This window comes from Haliaeetus albicilla, chromosome 8 (genome assembly GCF_947461875.1).
Source record: "Haliaeetus albicilla chromosome 8, bHalAlb1.1, whole genome shotgun sequence".
Classification (NCBI taxonomy): Eukaryota; Metazoa; Chordata; class Aves; order Accipitriformes; family Accipitridae; genus Haliaeetus; species Haliaeetus albicilla.
Genome location: NC_091490.1, coordinates 31,682,278 through 31,704,127, shown reverse-complemented (window position 1 = coordinate 31,704,127; position 21,850 = coordinate 31,682,278). Strand labels below are relative to the sequence as shown.

General features: G+C 39.8%; 1 protein-coding gene and 1 long non-coding RNA gene across 2 annotated transcripts; one reads left to right on the top strand and one right to left on the bottom strand.

The window, feature by feature from the left end:
* Positions 1 to 690: 690 nt before the first annotated feature.
* PDC (phosducin) lies at positions 691 to 20,836 on the bottom strand. The gene is made up of 4 exons (XM_009913829.2): positions 20,722 to 20,836; positions 3,940 to 4,020; positions 2,005 to 2,165; positions 691 to 1,322 (listed from the first exon to the last, which is right to left on the bottom strand). Exons 2-4 carry the CDS (start codon positions 3,995 to 3,997, stop codon positions 789 to 791), a joined length of 753 nt encoding a protein of 250 aa, XP_009912131.1. The 5' UTR covers positions 3,998 to 4,020; positions 20,722 to 20,836; the 3' UTR covers positions 691 to 788.
* On the top strand, positions 1,989 to 19,544 carry LOC138686448 (uncharacterized). Its single transcript, XR_011325832.1, has 2 exons — positions 1,989 to 15,355; positions 17,401 to 19,544. It is a non-coding gene; the product is annotated as an uncharacterized lncRNA (long non-coding RNA).
* Positions 20,837 to 21,850: the final 1,014 nt, after the last annotated feature.

Below are 21,850 nucleotides of genomic sequence, written 5' to 3'. Positions count from 1 at the left end.
CATGTTCTTAAGGTTATGTGCTACCAATATATTTCACAGTTCCAATTGGTAGGTTTGTTAAGCTTTATTCAGAGTTATTACATAAGCACAATATACTTTTTCAGCAACTTGCAGACATTTTAAATATTACTGTTCAAAATATGGAGCAACAATGAACTGAAATTAGCTGATAACGTCCCTGTGTTAGCTGTTTGGATGACAAACTTAGAAGCACTGAGCTAACTTCTGTATTTTCATGAATATTGAAATTTAAATGCAGAAGCCTAAAATAATGTCCTAGATACCTAAGCCATTTAGGAATGCAAGGACTTTGGGCTATTTGTTTGTCTTTAAAACTATTGGATGAGATCTTGTTCCTACTGCAGTTGGTAGAAGTGAATCTGAGGAGCCAGGACTTGCTTTAATTCCAGAGCACGGAGATGGCTTTTTGTGTATGCAGAGGGATGGATCAGTTCTGTTCCTGTTGAAATGAAGTTCTTCCTGTGCTTTGTGGAGACAGGCATGAACCCTCAATTTTTTTTTTTCCCTTAATTTTTTAGAGATCACCAGTATTGTCTCTTGTTCTTCCTATTACTTGTGGCTGGCATAGAGATAATTATGTACAGGACTGCCAGTTGTATGTGTTTTTAAGTAAAATTCACATACTAACAGTCAAGCCATTTTTATATATGTGTATCTTACAAATAAGTCAGCAAAGACAGCCTTCTCTAAATAAGATGGGTGTTACTGAGATTGATTTACAACATAGTGAAGAGGAACGGGAGATAGTGAGGACTATGGCTCTCTAATTATTCAACATCTTGCTCATCCATGTTGCCATTACCATTTCCCAGTGCTGGAAGCTCCCTTTCAGGTAGCAGCCCATACTCATTTAGGAAAGATTCCACATCCACAGCAAAAAACTCCTCATTGAATTGTTCAGAAATGCTAATGAAGTTGCTCAGGAGCTCACCACCCTTATAGACGAGTAGAGTGGGAAGCACTTCGTTTGAGAAGCGGTCTCCAGCCCCTGTGTTGGAGGCCTTGATCTTGCAGAACTTCACAGTGCTGTACTCGGCTGCCAGGCAGGTCAAGCTGTTGTTGAGAGCATCACAGCCCTTGATGCCATCTTCGTAGATGTGGACAATGACGGTGGTAGTTTTACGTTCTTTCTCAATGGCTTCCAGGAACTGTTCTCCGTTCTGCAGCTCACACACATAACCATACTTTGGCCCAAAGCTCAGCCTCTGGTGCATATCCTGCATGCAGCGCTTGCGGTATTTTTGTAGGCAACTTTCATCTTCTTGCTCATCATGAATTAATTCGTACTCCTGCATGCTCATCTGTGAATATTAAGAGAATATTATATTGATAAGTGGTAATCTGTTGGCACTGAAACAGGAGGAGACTCAGTTGTTGTCTAAGGAACTTTGCATTGAAAGCTTAGAGAAGAGCAGTCACTTCCTGCAGTGACTCTGGAAGGTCTCGTCAAGAGATGGGTGAAGGTCCTGTCTCCACACTTGCATGTCAACTTAATGGTATTGAAGACAGTTGCCATATTTGGCGAAAACTTCTGGATCTTCCAGAGTTGGTGGGAATTTTGCCAGTGACTGTAGTGGTGTCAAAGTTTAATTCATGTGGGTTTTTGGGTTTTGGGTCCCGTCCCCCCCTTTCAGAACTGGTAAATGGTAATTAGTGACATTCAGGCTCAGAGCTCTACCCTGACTATTAGGTTTTTAAACATGTTAACAATTTTCCATTGCCTTAACTAAGGATAGAGCATTGAGGCAGGGAAGGGAGGAAGAAAGGTCGAACTGTGCTCTGTGATATGTTGTTGTGAAATATACTGCTTATTTTACTGAAGTTAGACTTTGCTTGAGAGAGGACTAGATAGATGATTGCATGTGCATTTGTTCTGTCTATACTGTGTGAGCTCTGTGAAGTTGCAAAGGGGTTGAGTCTGGCAAATTCAGGATTTTCTAGCTTATAACTGGTATGTTTTGTATTTTGCGTTTCTTCTCTTACCTTACGACAGAATCTCTGTCTGGTGTCTTTATCATCTTTACTGAAAGATCTGTGTGGTGAAGACATTTGTCTAAGAATTTCTTTCTTGCTCAAGGATAAGGAGTCTCTATCTTCGCTTTCTAATTTAAACTTCCTCCAGTCATTGATCACGCCTTTGGGCCCTAAGAGAGATGAAGTTAGATGAGAAACTAGCTGCCACAAGAAGTTGTCTTAAGAAGTTTCTGCTCTTTGCTGGTTTGTCCTTCTACGCCACAGTTTATCTGTCTGCCTCTCTTCCTTCCAGAGCGCTCTCCAGGACTCCTGAAAACCAGAGCTTTGGGACAAATGTGTTACATTAGCCTCCAATAGAAAGAAAGAGGCTTTTTTTCTAACCTGGATCGCTTTGGTGGTCTGGTTCCCATCAGGATCCTGTAAAAAGATTTTGGTGAGCTACATGAGTAGTTAACAAGGATGAGGATGTCGAAACCTGTTAAAACTGACATGTTGGCCAAAGCTAGCGTTTCACAGAAGTATATTTGCATTTCTCTATAGACAGTGTATTTGAATACATAATGTGTAAGGACTTATGGTAAAACTAAGAATACAGGACACTTGAGGGGTTGTTTTTGTTTTGTTTGTTTGTTTGTTTTTTAACCCATAGCTGTTCAGTGGAAGAGTAATGTGTAAGGCAAATGCTGTGATAATTCTGATTGTAATGCAGATCTCGGTCTTTGGAGCTGGCTGATTAAAGCAGTTAAATTTTGAAATGGGGAAAAAAAATATTTCAGTGGTGTTTTTCAAAATGAAACATTTTAATCTGTATCTTAGGTTATAAAGCAAAACCAAGGAATATTTCAGTGTTTTCAGAGGTGAAGTTTATTTCTATGGAAAATTTAGAAAAGGCTAGGTAAGCAGCACTCTCTCTCATGAGAGAGATGTGGTGTTGCCAGTTGCCAAGACTCTGCTTTGGATTAAGTTTCAACATCTTGAAGTAGTGGCTAAAGGCACTACACCCCTCAGTGGAAAGGGAAGGTGACCTAATCTTTTGCAAACAAGATTCCAAAGCAGGAATTAGCCTGAACCTCTTGGCATAGTGATAACAGTACAGTAGCATGATTTCCAAAACTATTTTGAAGCCTAGGTGTGGATGTAGTGCCCTACATTTGGATCTCTAAAAAATCCCCCATATATGTAATAATCTTAGCCGTCAGCAGCAAGGCTAGTTGGGAAAGAACCCCAGAAAGAGTTATTACAAGAGCTACACTTATTATAGCACAAAGAAAAAGAAGCCCTGGGAGCACAGGGAGGGAATGATTGCCATATAGTTACCTGTTAGTGAGGTGAGATGAAGTGATACCTGTCTGTAGAGCTGAATACAATGTCAGTACTCATAAAAATCATTGGTGATTGAGTGCTGAATTAAAAAGAATTGTGATTCTGAGCAAGGATGCTTTTAAAGTTTTCAAATGCTATGCTGTGTTTGCCAAAAGGATTTATAGGTTCACTTTTAGCACTGAATGTTCCTTCTATAAGAAGGAAGAAATAATTCAGCCTTTATAGTGAAACTTTATAACCTAATTCTAGCATGTGAGTGTGTTTGGGTTTTGTTGCAGTTTTATTCTCTCTTCCCCAGAAGAAGAAATGCCATTGTTCATGACTGAAGCAACAAACCAACAAGGGATGTATTGGGCCAATGCTGTTGGTGTCTTCTTCAGGGGTCCTCTGCGTTTGCCATTTGCTTCGGGTATGAGGAGGATTGGCACAAAGATCAGTTTGGTGTTACCTGCCCTTACAGGAGGGCTGTCACTCCAAAATATATTCTCATTGGCTTTGGAGCCTATGTTTCTGTGCAAGGGGTTTGGCAAACCAATTGGATCTACTTGAATTCTGGGCTTCCCTTGTGAACAGGGACAGTTTAGATTATTTTTAGAAAAAAGATGCAGTTAGTTTCCTTGCCTGTGTGTGTCGCCTGTCCTTCAAAATCTTCTTCGAAGCTGTTGGCATTTTCTTCCATTTTCGTGGCTGGAGTAGGAGATGCTGCAGGTCCAAAAAGGAGAACAGTTGATAACAGGACAGAAAAGGGATAAGCTTACAGTAGGTACAGTGCACTGTAATTTCCTGCAGCTGTTAAGTATCACTGAAGATCAAAATACACATGATAATTGTAGAGCTTCTCACTGTCTCATAGAAAGAAATTAGGTTATATGTCAGTCTCTTTAAAAAGATGTCTGACCAGATTCTTACTGAAAGTGCCTAGGCAAGGGTTTCTTCATTATACTGTTCTTTCTCAGTCATCAGAGAATACTGGGAACATGGTATGAAACAATGGTTGTAAAACTTTCTGTAATGGGAATGTGTAGTCAGTGTTTTGGTTTTTTGTTTGTTTGTTTTTTGGTTTTTTTAATCCCCCTTGGAATTGGGAACTTATTAATTTTCTGTGTGCTGTAAGTATTTATTTTTAAGGGTTGCCTGAACTGCTCATTTGTATTTGAACCTGTTGGGCGAGACCTCTGAACATCCTGGAGTGAGACTGCTTGTACTGGTTGGGCCATGTTTGTTACAAAACAAAAAATTATGGTGGTTATAAATCAAAATCACTTTCTTGTTCCACCTGTTCTATAAATAAGGCAATCCAAGGAGCCAGACAGCAATCACAGGACACTGTGATACAGCAGTACTCAAGCAACACCTTTTTAATCTTTTATGGTGGAGGTTTTGAAGGGTGAAATAGAACCACTCTTCTTTGAGGGAAGAGGAGAGGTTTTACTTCATGTATTCCCACCAACAAGATGAGCCCAACTGGGTGGTGCCAGAGCATTACAGAGCAGCAGGGTTTGGCCAGACCACAAAGCTTTCAGGGTCAGGCTGATGTTCTGCTGGTTGCCAAAAGTTACAGTAAATGTTCTTGGGGTCCTGCAGCTTTCTTGAGAAGGTCAATTATCTGTTTCAGGAGGATATACTGGGGGAGAAAAGTACCAATTCTTCACATGCATTTTTACTACACTGCTGACAGACACCTACATAGCCCTCTGCATGAGTTCTGCCACCACACAGTACTGAGTCTTTTCTCATGTTGCAGATCAGTCATAAATTTAATTTTTAGTTGAAAACTGTAATTCTAACATGATAAAGTGTTACTGTCCACAGGAGTCTTAAGGCAGATGATTTGAGTGCTCCCATGTACTCTAGACTAGTTTTAGCTGTTCAGATGTTAAGGTAAGCTTTATTTGACTTCACAGTAAATCCCATCTTGAAGCAATTGCTAAGATGTTATATCATGGATGCTGTATTTAAAAGGTGCTGCTGTGTTAGACTAGAGTGACGTTAGTGTTGTAGCATGTATGCACAGGAGGAAATGCACCTTCATTTTTACATACCAGCATTGAAGAATTAAGTGGAATAACAGCTGAGCAAGACACAAGGGATCCAATTCTTGTGAGTATTGGGACTAAACCTGATTAGTAAATGTGCAAATAATTGTTCCATACATGTACTCGTGCCAGTTAATCAAAACTTGTGGGAAGCACTGCAAACAAGTTTGGAAGAAAAGCAGGTAATGAATTATGCTTTATTTGTATAAATGCTTTCACTAAATAGATCTGTAGGTAGATTGTTGTCAGCGTATAGATCCAGATTACTGAATCAATTGCTATTCAATCAATTCTGAAATGGAAATATGAAGCTAATCCCTTCTCACATAGGCAAAACTAAAAATCTTTGCCATGTCAGGGATGGACAGCTATGTGGATACACTGGGTCAAAGCCTTGTAAGTCATTCCTGTGATTTACATGGACATCTGCAAAAAGCTCTTCTGTCTGCTGATGCTGAGGATTTTCTTTGTTCCATGAGGAAAGAGGGGGTTTGATTTTCTGTATGCTTTACTGTTCCGTAGCTTTTAGCCCTGAAAGGCACTAAAAATACAGCATATGAAACTTAAGCAGTCTTTTGCAGGCTTGAACCAGAAAACTGACCACACTTTTAGTGAAACATTAGAGATGGGAACTGATTGCTTAATAAATGAAAGCTCTCTTTAAAGTTTAAGTTATTGATATGTTGTACCTAATAAATCTGAAAAGAATAGGTGAATCGTAACAGCACAGAAAGCTGCGTTTCACCATTCTTCTGCAGCGTGGCATAAGGCAACAATCCTGCTGATGCACAGACTGGTAAACTGACCATGGATCTGGGATTGAAGGAACTCCTAAAACTTAATCCTGGCGCTGCGACTGAGTCAGGTTGTGAGCCTGGAGCAAGTCACGCAAACCGTTCTCCTTTCTGCTCAGTGGATTTATAAATATTTATTGTTCTTATCTTGGCGCTGTGAGAATTAGGCCATCCAAGCCAGGTGTTTCCCAATTAGGCACCCGAGGACAAGAGCATATGAACATGTAAGTGCAAAGTGATCCATGAGAAGCTCAGTTATAGGATGAGCTGGCTCTCCTGTAGTACATGCTCTTCCTTTCAAGAAAGCACAGTGGAAAAAGGTGTAAGCTTTTATGTTTAGTGTGTGGGCAAAAATGGGCAACCACCTGGGTTGGAAATTCTCCCACATCTTGTGAAGGGTTTAGATGGAGGGGTTTTTGGGGGGTGGTGAGGTGGTGTTCTTTTATATGCTGGGAAAACAGCATTTTCCAAAGAAAAAATTAGGTTCCTAGTATTTGGAGAAATGTGGGCGCTACCAGCTCCGGAGCATGTTGTGCATGTGCCTCCATGAGGAAATGTCAGTGCATACTGCTGAGACAGTAAAGCAGATAGTGTCACGGAGCAGTTTGTAGTGACCCGTCACAAGGTGACTTGGATCTAAAGTTGCCACTTCCCTGGCTTTACAGGTGCACTGAAATCTGGTGTGCCCAGCAGTGGGAACAGCTAAGCTGTCCTCTGTGCCAGACACTTTGCAACCCAGCAGACGGACTGCAGGGGTCGTGTTCATCTGCCCAGCTGCAAGTGGGTCCTAGTTAGTTGTCTGACAGTGCTGTCTTTTAGAAATTCGTTAAGGTCATCTGTTAATACAACCCCCTTAAACCTGAGTCAGCCTGAGAGCATCATGGAACGCAGAAGTCAGAGGCAGCACTTAGCTGTGTGGGGATGGTTGCATTTGATAGGGATGGTGTTGCATGCTGGAGAACGTACATACCTGGCCTTTGCAACCATCTCTTACAGAATTCTTACTGGTTTACATCTGATTTTTTTTTTTTTTTTAATGTAAATTTGCAGTCTCACAATCCTGCTAAATACTTGCTCAGGGTAAGAGCGTGTGGTGTGAGCAGAATATCCTGAAAGGGTGGTCAAGTCAAACAGCAATGCAGGATGATGCACAGTGATGGTAAAGTGATAATATATGTCATTACTAAAGCTATTAGTTCTAAGGAAGTACTGACAGACTTTCAGGACACCAGCTGCATTGCTACTGATCTCACGTTTTCCCTTTGCACGATTTTAACAGCATGTGACGTGCCAGATGAACAGCAATCTTTGTGGGGAAAAAAATTGCTGATTTAGAAGATATATTGCAATTTCATTAGCTTTTGTCATTAGTTTTGGCAACTGAAAGTGGCTCCTGACGTTTTTATTGAAAAGTGCTAATGGGGAGAAAAAATTTTCCTTTTCGGGTCTGCAGATCATAAAGGTATTAGACTGTATTTTGTAATGCATATGGTGACTTCACAAACATATTTTAAGAGATAGATTATTCTATGACTTCTTTACTTTCTTGTCTTTATGTCAGACTTTCTGAGTGAAGGAAGCAAAAATTACACTTTCTTCATGGAGATTTGAGACATTCCCATGTCCCAAAAGTCACTTCTTCAGCAAGAAAAAAGCCCAAACCCTAAGTATACACCTGAAGCTACAATTTAATTTCTATGAGCTTTGGATCTGTTGTAGCTCAAGAAAAATGGTTCCTATTACTGATGCTTATCCTTCTGTTGTCATTAGACCAGATGGGCCAGCCTTACTACAGGGTAGAAATGACCATTTATTAAAGTGTTTCTTTTTATCCAATATGAAAGAATGCTTTCTACTTAGTAACAAATATTTTGTGCCTTTGGCCTTTGCAGAGAGTTTTCTGTTTACCCGGAATTACGGTTTTGTTCCCCCCCCCCCCCCCCCTTTTTTTTTACTAGTTTCTCTTATGCATATTGGATTTCTGAGAGCGCTCAGGAAGAAAGCACTGTACCTGTGTATTTGTAATGAAGACTTATTTAATCCTTGTAATATATTGCAGCTGTAAATACAAAAATAGTGACTTCAATTGGTAAATTATAGTTACAGAAGAGAGGGAAATTAAAAAAAATCTCTAAACAAACTGTAAACCTCAAGATGCATTCTGTAAAGGACAAAGCGAATAAGTAAAACTTGCTCTCTAAAGTAAGAGGTTTTGCTACTAGTCCAATAAACAAACATGAGAAATGTCTTTCTCAAACTACAAACATGCTCTAGGCACAAATTTGCTGCTGTCCATATGTGCAAATCCCAGTGAGAATGCTGTTTTCTGTCTGGGCTTACATAAGGCTATAAATCAGCAGCATGCTGCTCATCCCCAGCAATCGGTAGGACATTGCCTATGAACTGGGAAGTATGAAATTTTGGGGACTTATGGAAGTGGAAGAATGAAAATGTCAGCAAGATGTGATTGCACATTTAAGTTTCAAACTATGTGTGGGTGGTTGGTGAGCCGATACATGTGCCCGGAGTGTCCCCTTGGCTCTTGCCTCTTGGCAAAAGTGTCTGAATTTTAACAGCATTTCCCTCTACCCAAGCGCTAATTTGAATCTAGCTTCTCTGCACATTTTTCCTGGTTTCCATTTGCAGAATTCCTTCTCTGTTTATTCTTGTCCCCTCTGTCAAATGATAACGGCCACCAAACTCAACCGGTGGATGGGCAGTTTCTTAAGCAAGCAAGCCAAGAGAAGGAGCAACTCTGGATTTAAATGTTCATGTTGCTGGAATTTGGGGGAATCGGGTAAAAGAACATGGAACTGGAACAATGCATCGTTCACCCCTACCTAGGCAGTGGAAATGTCCCAGTGTAGCAGAACTGAGTCGTCTGTGTGTGAGGCTCTGCACCTACTCTTGGGAGGGTAGGCATCCTCCTCTGCTAGCAACAGGGACGGATTTCCAAGGACCCTAATCCAGAGCTCACCAATGTAATTGAAGCTTTCTCAGGAACTTCAGTGCACTGCAGGGTGTGATCTGCAGCACTGAGCAGAAACGGTTGAATGGGTATTTGCATGATTTACATGGTTAGGATGTGGGTGCTTCAGCCCTGGCCATGATCTGTTCCGTAGCTACTATATGAAGCACTACATTCCCAAAAGAGTGTTCATTTTTCATGCCACGTTCTGTATGTTGTGTAGTTCTTGCTGTTAGTCAAAATGGGTATTTTCTGAATAAGAGACTGGGCAGGGCGTTGGAGTGCATCAGTATCGTAAGGACCAAGTGCTTTTCAGCTGGTCCCTTTTAAAAAAAAAAAAGGGGGCTGGGGGAGCGAGAGCACTATCCATCCTTGGTCATGTATGCATTTGGATTTGCAGGAGGCATTAGCATCATTACATAAGCAAAATCAATGTCAAGGTCGGAGGTCAGAGTTTCAGGCTTGGTGCCAGAGCATTGCATTGCGGAGGAAGCCGAAAGCTGTAAGCACCTTTAGTGATCTGCTCCCGATGATGACTGCCAGGCACCAAGCCAGATAGCTGCTCATCGAAAACACGGAGTACCTGCAGCTCCCTTTGCACTCAGAGACGATCAGGTCCCTTACACTGAAGTGGGTAAATACAGATTTAAGAGCCAGCCTTCAGAGCTGCAGTCGCCTGCGTTGACCGCTTGCACCAGGGTTGTGTTATCCGGCTGTGCGAAGACAGGCTTATTATATGGATAAATGGAAATTTCCTGGGCTTACCTAAAGGAAAAACATGCTCTATCATGTAGTGATTACATCACTGTGTTTGGGGAAGAAAACATCATTTGAAAACACCAGAACAGGACTTTATTTGCTTAAAGAAGGTCATACGATAGGAAGAAAATCTAAACCAGGATGGGTTGACGTAGAAAGCTGTCAGCTTTGCTGCAGGTCACTATGATGAGAGGGTTATGGGATTGGATTATTCGCTCTATCCGCTTTAGGAGAGTTATGCTGTTCTGTATTTGTGAGATGGAAACATTTTAAATAGATGCAGTCCAATGTTTAATTTATCCTTAAGGCTTTCCCAATTAGGAAATTCCCTCTGTGACTGCCCCTGGCTTGAGCATTGTGTTAGGTTAAAAATCATAGGGTTAAAAAAAAAATCCCTTTCTCTTCCTCTTTTTTCTTTTCTTTTTTTTTTTTTTTGGTCTTTCAAAATTTGGCCTATAGTTATGCACCCAAAATTGGTCATCTTTTATAGATTGCACATTTTTTTCTGGATTTCACTCTGAAATGGGAAATTAGCTCAACATCTTCCACATGAATAAGCTTTACTTCTACCACAGTGCCACTATGTTTTGTATGGAAAGGCAGAATGCAGATATTTTAAAACAGGACTTGTTTTATTATTTCAGAAAAAATACCAGTTGATATTAATAATGTCAAATTTCAGTTATCCTTAATCAATCCTTATCCTTTTATTTGAAAAAAGCTTAATTTTGTATATTAAGTGGCGAATGTCTTTTGAAACTCAGGAGTCAAATTTTTGGAACATGTTGCGTATTTGTGGGAGTGGTTACATAGTTGTTACTATTGTGATGAATTAATCTTTTTTTTTTTTTAATTTATTCTGTCAGGAAACCTATTGTTCATTTATTTGCTTTTTAAAAAAACTTGCATGTCTCAAGTAGGGTGGAAGAGGAGGATGATTGGATGCTAAGAAAATGTCTATTTGAAGCGAAAGCAGAACAGTCAACGTTTTCAAATGCAGATATCTAAGGGCACAAACCTCAATCCATGTTTAACCTCAATGTCTGGCCCAATTTGTCAGATGGATTGAGCATTTCACCACGGTACTCTGAAAGTCAGGACAGAGTTTCAGTTGATGTTTAAGTACATGCTTAATTTCTGAACTCTAAGTAAACATCTGTATGCCTGCTAGAATTGACATGTCCTTCAGAGTTTTGGTTGGAGTTTATTGCTGTAATTAGCAAAGGCATGATGAATGGCAGAAGTCCAGGAGAGGGATTTCATATTTTTTTTTTTGAGCTCAACAGATGTTTGGCAGTGCGTATAATCCCTGTAATTTGTCAAAAATCACTTCTGTCAGAGCTGTAACTCTAGCAATGACTGGAGACAGGTGTTTAGAGAGGTTGATGGCCAACATTTTATGGAAAAGGGAGGAAATTTAAATTTGTTGTGAGGTTAATTAAAGATCTAGAAGAAGTAGTACCCTGTAGGGACTCTGAACAGACTCTTACTGCTCCTTTCCATCAAAAAAAAAAAAAAAAAGGGTGCCTGCAGGGGAGGGCTGGGAGGAATCAAAACTTGTCAAATTGGGAGAATATCCACCATCTGTTTTGGGGTAGGTCTTGTCCAAGAATGCCTCCTAAGGCTCTGGATATGCAAAAAATTGCCCACAGAAAACAGTTAGCAAAATAGATTTGCCTCAGAAATGGTAATATTTAATTCTGGTGTGGGTTGTTTGGTTTTTTTCTTAGCTTGGTTGAAGTTTTTTTTCAAATATGTATTTGTAACTGTAAAAGTAAATCGGCAGGAATTCTTGCTTTTGCTTTCTTCCTATCTACACTTTGTTGTCATTATCTGCAAAAGGCAGGCTTGACCTATCCAACAGGCTCCCTATAAAGGCAGGGTCTACCGAAGCAGTCTTTCTGTCACATTTGAGAGAATGAAGCAATTTTACAAAAAAAGGTGTTAATGACAGCTTTCAAATTCACGTATTCTTCATTCCTGGCTTTCTCTGAGCATTAACATGCATGCTCTGAGATGTGTGAAGATTTTGTTTGCTGCTTTCCCATCATTTGAAAAGTTATGTTATCTTCCAATTCTGACACTCTAACACCAAATTAGTACCTTTCTCTGCAGCTCTACTACTGGACCTACTCACCCAGGCTGGATGGAGTGCAGCATCTAATGCTTTGGGCAAGCTAGGGCAGTAGCTCTTGACAGGGAGTATTTATTAACTTCTTGGCAGTTTAATTAGATTTACACATGTCAGAGTCAGTTGTTCACATGACCTTGTTACAAAGGCATTTAACTTAAGGCACCGACAGTGGGACACTGTTTTTTCCCAACTTTATCTGGTCAATGCAGGGCGTAAGCCCTCCAAGTGGCTTTGCAGAAAATGAGTCTGTGTTGCCTTTTCCAGCTGGAGAGCCTAGCTGTGTAACATAGGTGATTGGGTTAGGCTGGGGTGAATCTCCCATCCTCCTGGCTGTTATGTTATCAAGCAGGTATTCATTCTGTATTAATAGCTTTCAGCCACTCTGTTAATATGGGAAGAGCCACTGCCTAGAGGTGAGATGATTCTAGTGTTCTGTGATCTCTCCTCCCAACCATCCACTAATATTTTTTACATGTGCAGAAATAGGAATAAACAAATGTTTTTCTTCTGTCCTGACACTTAGACAATAGTTACATGTGCAGCTATTGGATGCAAAATTGTTTTCATATTACAGAGCAGAAAGTGAAACTTGCTAGTTGCGGGGGGTAATCACCGTATTTATCTTAAATGGGAAGACCCATATGTAAGAGTGATATGTCTGTATTTGTCAAAAGGTAGCAAAGACATTGTTGAGGAGGGCACAGGCAATCTTGAGTTGGGTCAGTATTTCCAAATTAGATGAATTAGAAGGAAAAAAAATTTCCTCTGTTGAACTGTAAAGCTGTTGCCAGCTGGAAGTGTTAAAAAAGATTTTTTTTTTTTTTTTACTTGGCCATTTATCAAAAAATGCAGTAACGGTCTATGAAGTAATTGATTAAATGATGGATGTCCAGGTCCCATTCCCACCAGCTGCAACTTCACAGGGTGTGCTACAGGGTTGCCTGGCCCTCTTGCTTGTGATATCAGAAATAACGTCAACGTCATCTCCACTGTATGATCCTGATATCCCTGTGGCAACTACAATTGCATGAAGTAAAAGCAATAGTAGGAATGTATTCCTCATGTTACCTTTATTAATCAGAAGATGAAAGCCAAAGCGGACAATATCCTGTGGCCGCAGAGAGCCCCGGAGGGCTGTAATTCCTACAGCGGTTATGTCAGGTCCATGGCTTCCTGCTTTATGCCTTTCCTGCACAGATCTTTTATACCCTTGGTGTTATTCCAGAGGCTTTGTGTTTTTCTTTGGATCCTGTGATTGACTCTTAATTATAAATGGTGAACTTTCACCAGCTAAATTGTAAACAGCTTTACATGTGGCTTGTAAAACTGCATAAAATTAGAATTAATGTTTTCACTTCCTTTGCAGACCAAAGCTAAACAAACTGGGGTTGCAGTTGTGCAGCACCTAAGGCATTACACAGGTTTCTCTGAATGTGTAAATAAATGTCACAATTTGGAGAAAAGGCCAGTGGTTTAAAACACATGCTTTTCCTATCCTGCCTCAAAACATAGCTCAGATAAAGAGCATAGTAAATCCTTTCCCTGTGACTTGCTTTTATTTATGTAGAAACCAGAGCGCAAATTCTGGGCCAGTTTTTCTGTATAGACTTAGTTGTTTCTAAGACTCCTTCACAGGGACTGCCACGGGTCTATCATGAAATCAATTCCAAATACTTTAGCCTTCCCCATGGTCAGGCTACAGTTGTATTACCTCATAAGAAGCCAGCCCAGTTCCAGCCATCTAAGAGTGATAATTTCTTGAAAACTTCTAACATTCATCAGAGCAGAAGAAAAGAGCATTGGCATCAGCAGGAAGGGGCTGCTTGTAACAAGCAGCAGGAGGTACCAGGAAGCTTGTTTGCTTGGGGGGGGGGAGAAGGGAAAGGGAAAAAAGAAAATGAAGGGAACAAAATGATCTTAAAGAAAAAGATCTTACTCTGATTCATTTAGTCCGCTTCTTATGTGCACACCAAGACAGCGCTTAAATGCCAATTTACCTCCTAGGGACAGATTTAGAGCAAAGCCCAGGTGAAGCATTACTATCACCTGTGTGATGTGAAAATGCTTACGCAAAACCCAAGAAATAACAGTTGTTACAGATACTGCAGTCCTGGGTATGGGTGAAGATGCCTGAATTCCTTTGGTTCCTCAGTGCTAATCTTAAGGGTAAATGGAGAATATATCCAACAGCGTGAGTTTCTAGTGAATAAAACAGGAAATGAGTGGTAAGTGTCTGAACATAATGTTCCTCATATTGTAGGAAGTTGCTGCAGGATTTAGGTACCTTTTGCAAAGTGTCAGAGCAGCCCCATCTCATTGCTGTTGTGGCTGACATGGTAAGATAAGCCAGGTCCTGACCTCTTCTGTTTGCAGCAGCTGGCCATAGGATCAAGAGAAGTAAAAACAAGAGATACTGAAGGTGTTCTGATGGTGGCTTTTCTCCTCCCTCCGTATTTGTTTATGGAGCAGAGTGTAACATTTGGTTAAACCTGAGCTACTGCAGGAACTTGGCTGCAGCTATGGAATTAGCTGCAGCAGACATGGGAAGGGGATGGAGTAGCAGCCTTATGTAGTGTGCTGTATTTAGGAAAGGAGAGGAATTCTGTGAGCATTAGAAGTAGTGAAATCTGATTTTTCTAGGATTTTTTTTTTCTAATGATTTTGGTGTCTAAAAGCTTTTTTTGTGGCTTTAGCACTTAAAGGGGCTCTCTTTGTGGATTCTCCGGTGTTAAAGAATAGAATATGAATGCATCCAAGAGCACTCACCCTCCCTTTGGGAGAATTAGACTCAGGTGCAAAACCAGAGAGTATCATAAATCAGAGAAAAAACATGCTATTTCAGATTACCATGATGTCAGTTATTTGGATTAACATCATAAATGACTGTAACAGCATTAACTGTCCCAATAGAACAGTTCAAATGTGAATCTGTTTGTAAAAGCCTCATTTATTAATGTGATCCAACAAGGTCTGTAAAAAAAAAAATCAAATTATAATTCATTTAACTATTTAACAGTCGATAAACACTAGGTTGGTCTATATGACAGCAAGTCCATATTAGTCCCTATATTTTAAATATTGTAGGAGAGTCTTGGATGATGCATCAATATTCATACTAAACAGAAGAGTATAATAAAATTCTAAAGTCCTAAAATGATTGTTACTGTATTTTAAATAAATAGCCACTTTCTAAAATTATTTATTAAGTAAGATCTGAATAAATGCATTCTAGTGTGTTGCTTACCATAGGCTGTGGATTACTGACATCTCCAAGACAACTTGGTTCAGTGGCCTGAATCCCTTTTTGGATGAACCACGGGACCTAACTAATCTTGAGAGGATGCAGGTATGGATAATAGGAAGGAACAAAAATTTGCATTCATTGGGAGAGATGGTCTCTTGAAAAGCGAAGAGTGCTTGGAGGTAGTTGTAGTGTGGGCGCTGAGGAGGTCCCCAAGGTCTAAAGGCACTATATTTAGACCTTGGATGGTCAATGGCTGGCATGTTTCCTCATCTGATAGAGCCTGACTTCTCCTAACTCTTTCTGAGGGTTTACTTCATCCTGTTTGGCTTAAGGCTTAGCAAGGTTATTTTTAGCTAGGCTGTATTTTCAAATGTGCCTCTTGCCTGCGACCAAATGTGAGATGTAACAAAATAAACCCAGACAGCATCCAACATGCAAGAGAATGAAGGTGCCAAATGCTGTCTTCTGGGCTCTCTTCTCAAGAAAGAAATGAGGTCTCCCCACGACCAGTTTTGCATGTCATTGAGGTTTCGAAGGACACCACCACCAAACTTAATGGTCAACAGCCTCGATATGCTTGGATTTAACTTAAAATTTTCAGTGAAGGTATTTCATTATTGTGTGCTTTCAAAGAGGCGAGATCCGAGGCTTTATCTCATCATTTCTTTCAAAACAGTCTCTGTTTTCTTTATTTAAAGATTTCAAAGGCCTTCCCTAAGGGATCTCTGAGAAAAGGAATAGCTAGTATCTTTACTGCTTTAAGCCTGAACAGTATCCCTGCTATAAGGAGAAATGGGAATGTGTGGTTATCTTTGAGTACCGCTGGAGGCAGCTATTTTACTAGGATTCCAGCAATTATGAAGGACAGGACTGAGCACCACAATTATTTTATTTGATAGTTTGTGTCAAAATGACAAGACTTTATTATAACATGCTTTCATCTCAAATTAAGATAAAATATTTAATTCCATGCAAAGCAACTCTCCTTAAGATATTGCATAAGTGGAATCATTTAAGCATATTTTAGTTATGATGTCATATTATGAATAACTGTTATACTACTGAAATGGCAAGGGTATGCAAATAGAAACAAATTTAATTTCAAGACGCCATTTGAATTTTTTACTTTAATGTTTTCAAAACGATGATATTGCTTTTGTGGAGGTTCTCATCAACACTGAAACAATTACCAAAAAAAACCCCAAAAATCAGTGAAATAGTTTTTGTTAAGAACAACTTCGATAACACATTTTTGCCTGGCTCTGTGCAAGACCTGTTAGCCAGCAGCTTTTTATGAGGCTGAGAAAGACCAAGAACTGACTCTGCCACCCAGCGTGGCTGCATTTAGGCTGACATCACTGCTGCTGTTACAGTTCACAGAGCCTTATTCGGATGGCTGGCTTAGATAACAAGAGTGGTAATTTGGAAATTTTTTGGAGGGCCTTTGACCATGTGGAGTTTCGTAATGCAGCAGGTACTTTGTTTGGAGCAGCTGAGATGGCTCGTTAAAGCCCAGCTTAGCGCTCTCTGCAGGAATCACCGTTCCCACAATGTTGCCATCCCTTCCTCTGATTGAATGCAGTGAGAAAAGCTATATGGCATTTGCTCACTATGATTTCTTGTATTTTCCTTCTTTCTCTTCTATTACCTGTGGCTGTTAGAGTGGAAGGGGTTCTGGGTCATCAAAAACAGTTTCTTGTTTTGGCAGGCAAATATATGGAGCTATTTTTCAGGCTTATCGTACTTCCTCTACTTGTTGTTGCCCTCATCTTGCATGTCTGTCCGAAATGAAAATGCCCATGAAAAATTGAAATGTTTCATTTCAGCTTAAAAAAAAGAATTAATACAAGAGATGACACAATTCACAGAGTCTTGTATTTGAAATAGTTGGAAGAGATTTTTTGTTTTGTTTTGATTTTTGTTCTTTTACCCAGAAAGTGCTGTTCCCCTAATTCTGGCCAACTCTGTGTAAAAGGAACTAGGCCTTAAGCCTTATTGTTTCTAAGACTATTCATATTAGACATATAACTAATGATTAGAAATTGTTTTAGATATGATTAATAGAATCCAGGTGCTTATAAGATAATATGCATAAGCTAATTATTTGTCCTGTGTGTCTCCCCCTCCATGGCTGGCTTGAAACCCAGTCAAGCTGAATCAACAGAAGAAGGATCATACATTTTAGACCTAAGACATGGGAGTAAGTGATTAACTGTAGAACAAGATAAATTAATAGAATAGCCTGAGTGATTTTCAGAAATTCAAAGGTAATCTTTGATGTGTAAGAAGATAAGTGATTGTGGTGACCAAAGACCTTCTGCCTACGACCACTAACTTCAGAAGAACTGGGACACGAGAATTGATGAGATAAGATGAATGATAACGACATGGGAACAGAGACTGACTGGAAAATTACAAAGACTTTGAACTGGGACAATGGGTGGTAAAAAGGTATATAAGATTGGGAAATTTTTGGAAGGTTGCCATCCACTGTGGTGGTGGCCCAACTCTGAGTTGTTAATAAAGCAAACCCAGAGAAACCCACATTTGAAAAATCTTTAACGCTCTGCTTATACCTGGTATTGGGTAGACCCCCATTTCTCTCTTTCCTTCTATGTTCTTCTACTCCTAGTTCTTTGATATCTTCCTTCCAGTAAGTAGCAGAATAGGAATTGCTTTGTACTTGGATACTGATGGTGAAAATTGCTCTACAGCTTTCATTCGATCTCCGTAGGCATGGAACATTAAAGGCAAAAACTGTGGTGTATGCTCATTGTAACATAATGGAGTTCTCTGTGTTGATTTGTAGCATGATCCAGCTTACATTTAAATCTGTGAGAAACATTTCACTGTATTGGGACTCAGGCTAAATCTTTGTGCTCCTTCAAGGAATTCAGAACTAAGGTTATAATTCAGTCTAACTGTGGTTAGCCATATGCCTTAAAATGAAGCCTATTATGTGGTTTAAGATGGGATAGCACTGAAAGCTAGTTACCAGACTTCCCAGCTGACTTCCCTGCATCCTTTTGCCATGTTAAATGTATCAAATCACTGGCGCAACCTGATTTTTTCTTTCCTCTCCTTGCTCACTAGTGTCTGACTAGAGTGCTGTACAGTCTCTGGAGAGTTTTCTGTCCACAGGTGGCTTGTGGAATATGGATTTGTTGTTCTGATTTTGTACCACTGGCTATCTGAAAGTGGTGTAAGAAGACAATAGGTCTAAAAGATGGGGTGGAAATATAAGGGTGATCTAGTTTTTTCATAAGTTCTTGCATCTTGTGCATTTAAGACTATTCTGAAGTTGCACAGCTTTTGCATATAATGAGAATCACAGCCTCCTGTAACTGCAGTTAGTTGCACAACTGAGCTGACTAATCCCTGTAATCCAGTCTAGTGCAATATTTATTGAGAATTATTTCCCCACTGAGGTGGGGCTACTGATTGTATCGCTCAGGCCCTTTTTTCTGAATTGGTCCTCTCTTTGCCTTTTTTTTTTTGGAGGGCTGGAAAGGGGCAGAGATGCCCTTTAATAATGTAATTTACCCAGGAAAAAACTTTGCAGCTGAGATGAGGATATCTCAACTATCAAACCATGAGCATTTTGAAGATGTAAAATACCTGTAGGGTTTTTGCACTTTGTAAATTAGGAATAAGGGAACCCTGTGATGGCTTCAAGATCCATTGCTGCTAGTGATGAATTCACTTTATCACTGGAAACCAGTAGTTGCATATACTAGCATATAGCAATCATCTTTAGCTATGCAATTTTCTCTCAAGTTGTATTATTTTGAATATTATCTTTCATTCCCTAATGCATTTCCCCATGATTTTAGCTGTGCTGTAATTAGAATTGCTAGGGTTAGACACTAATATTTATAACAGAGATCAGCTTGAAATCCCATTCTGAAATAGGATGAGGTATTCACATATAATTCTAGCAATCTGGTATATATCAGCTCCAGAAGACTGACTTTATGTTCAAACCGTTTGCCTCTGTCAAAAAAATTTCAGGTACTTGCAGAAAACTTGTAAAGCTGTTGACTGTGAAGATCATATTTTTTGTGTAAGCAGGTTGGAAGCAAGACTCCAAAATGTAATGTTGCCCCAAGGTTTCTTAACCACTTAGACTTGTACAATTCACAATGTGCTCACCTTCTGGGGATCTCAGCTGTAGAAAGCAATCTCTCAGTATCAAAAAATGGGGGTTTAGTGGACTGTTATATATAGTAAGTTTTCTTTGTTTGCTTGTTTTATGGTTATTTTCTAAGGATTGACATATCTATCTATCTATCTATCTATCTCAATATGGCTGCTGTTCTGCCCACTGCCAAATCCAAATCTGAGTACAAATGACAAAGATGTGCCACGGAGAAAAGCAAAATACTGATAAGTAAGTAAAGCAGTCTCTGCATCTCCACTGAACTGTGTGGATCTGAGGATTTTTTCCATTGCTGTCAATGGCAGATTGCCCTCAAAGTAGGTAGGCTTACCAGCTAGATGGGGACATTTTCTTCATCTTTTCAGGTAACACTTCATTTATACCTTTAGTTACGTACTGGTAACCTGCCTAAAATTAATGCTGTCACACCAGCTACAGAGCAAAATTTCTTGTCCGGTACATTTGGTTTATTATTCTTTCACACCAATATTTATACTTACCAAAACATTCTTTTGCAAGAAAACAATTCTGAGCCTGAAATTAGATACTCGGGTAAGAAGGATTTATTCTAAAGTTAGGATTTAGAGTTTCTTGGAAGCTCTGAAAATGATGGACCCAGACCTGAAAATTTTCTTGGGATTATCCCAGACATTTGAGCCCTTCACTCACCCTTCACCAGAGCACAGAATTCCATCCCAGTATAGGCAGAAAAAATGGCGTGTTTATATTCACTTGCAGATTCTTATATACAGGTTAGTGTTCAAAGATAGGTTACAGAAGAGCAGAAATCCCATTTTGAATTAAATTAATGACAAAATCAAATGAGAGAGAGGATTCTATGCAAGGGATATAAAAGCTCTGTTAAATTAGATATAGGTGTTGCTTACGATAGTCTGGGCACACATCGTCAGCAGCAGCTCAGGGATCAGATTTCTAATATATTTCCTCTTCCCCAAAATGACTCCGTCTGGAGTGAAGCATCACTTACTGTCCATGCTAGAGGAAAACCTGTATTTATTTAAAGCGCGAATAATGACAGTTCTCATAGCTTGTTATTCTCAGCTTAATCAAAACAGCCTGCCAAATTCATAACTGGAAATCTGGCATTAGTTTTTATCTCAACAGCTACATATCAGCCTGATGCCAAAGGTGATGTTCTTCTGAGAGACTGTATCAATTAAGTTTATCTATTAGAACGTTTAATACACAGCCAATAAATTTTAGCAGCTGTGGCCATCTTTGAAACACCATATTTTATTCCCCTACTAAAATAAAGCTTGAAAGGCAATCCACATATAAATCACTCTACCTGAGAGGCTCAGTTGCTCAGCTCTGCTTTTTCCAAGTGCTGACAAATGTCCTTGGTGGTTTCCAGGAGAGAAACTGGATTACAACTGACCACAGATAGACCTGGTCTCAGATTTACATCTCTGTGTAATGATGACCCCTGCAGAAATAGCTTTGGACAGGTAATAGGATTATCATAAGGGAATTAGAAAATTCTGTTCATTAGTTTGAGCCAATGAAATTGCAGACTAGATAGAGGTTTAAAGGATTTACTGCATAGATATAATTGGGAAGGGAGAAAAACAACTGAGCCTGAAGAAGAGATGCAGATGGCACCTTGGTATTGCAGAGCAGGGTGTAATAAAAATGCTGAAGATACATAGATGGATTATAAGCATGGTATAAGAACCCATTACTGTATGCACAAAAGCTACCCTTACAACCCTGATGGCCTTTTAAATATTTCTGAATTGTGATAAGACTCCTGTTTATAATAAAGGATGAAGCTATTCATGGAAATGATGCTAATATTTAAATAAATCATCCAGTCATACCTTGCTACTCATTAATTTAAAAAATTAAGTACTTACAGAGTGCAAATGAAAAAAGAGGGAGAGAGTGTTTTATTCTATGGAAAACTATAAATGTCTTTTGTGGCATTAAGAAGCATTAAATTCAGAGCAGCTTTAAATGGAAGACTTGTATTTAAACATCTGCAGCTGTGGCTCTTACCCGTAGTTGGATGCTTTGCAACCAAGAAGGTCCCATCTCTCACCCACACTGTTGCTCAGACAAGCTTACGGGGGGTGGCTCTGTGGAAATACAAGTGATGAACGCCAACAGAGGTGGGGAAGGGAAGGGGCCCCTGGCTTCGATGTCCGTGCCCATGCATCTCCTGGTGAGGCAGTGTGGAAATGACCCAAGTGCAGTGAGGTACCTTGACAGTCCTCCTCCCCTTGAGCTCGTGTCTGATTTTGGTTGTGCAGTCAAGGAGAACTGGGAAATGCTGCCACCGATGCCCATGGGATGGTGGGAACTGCTGTGCTTGAAGCTGTTTGCTCTCTCTTGTAACACATTTCTTTTGGAATTCTTCCTCTCTATTCAGACCCTGAGTTTGCTGGTGGGTATATCCCACTCTAAGTTTCATAATG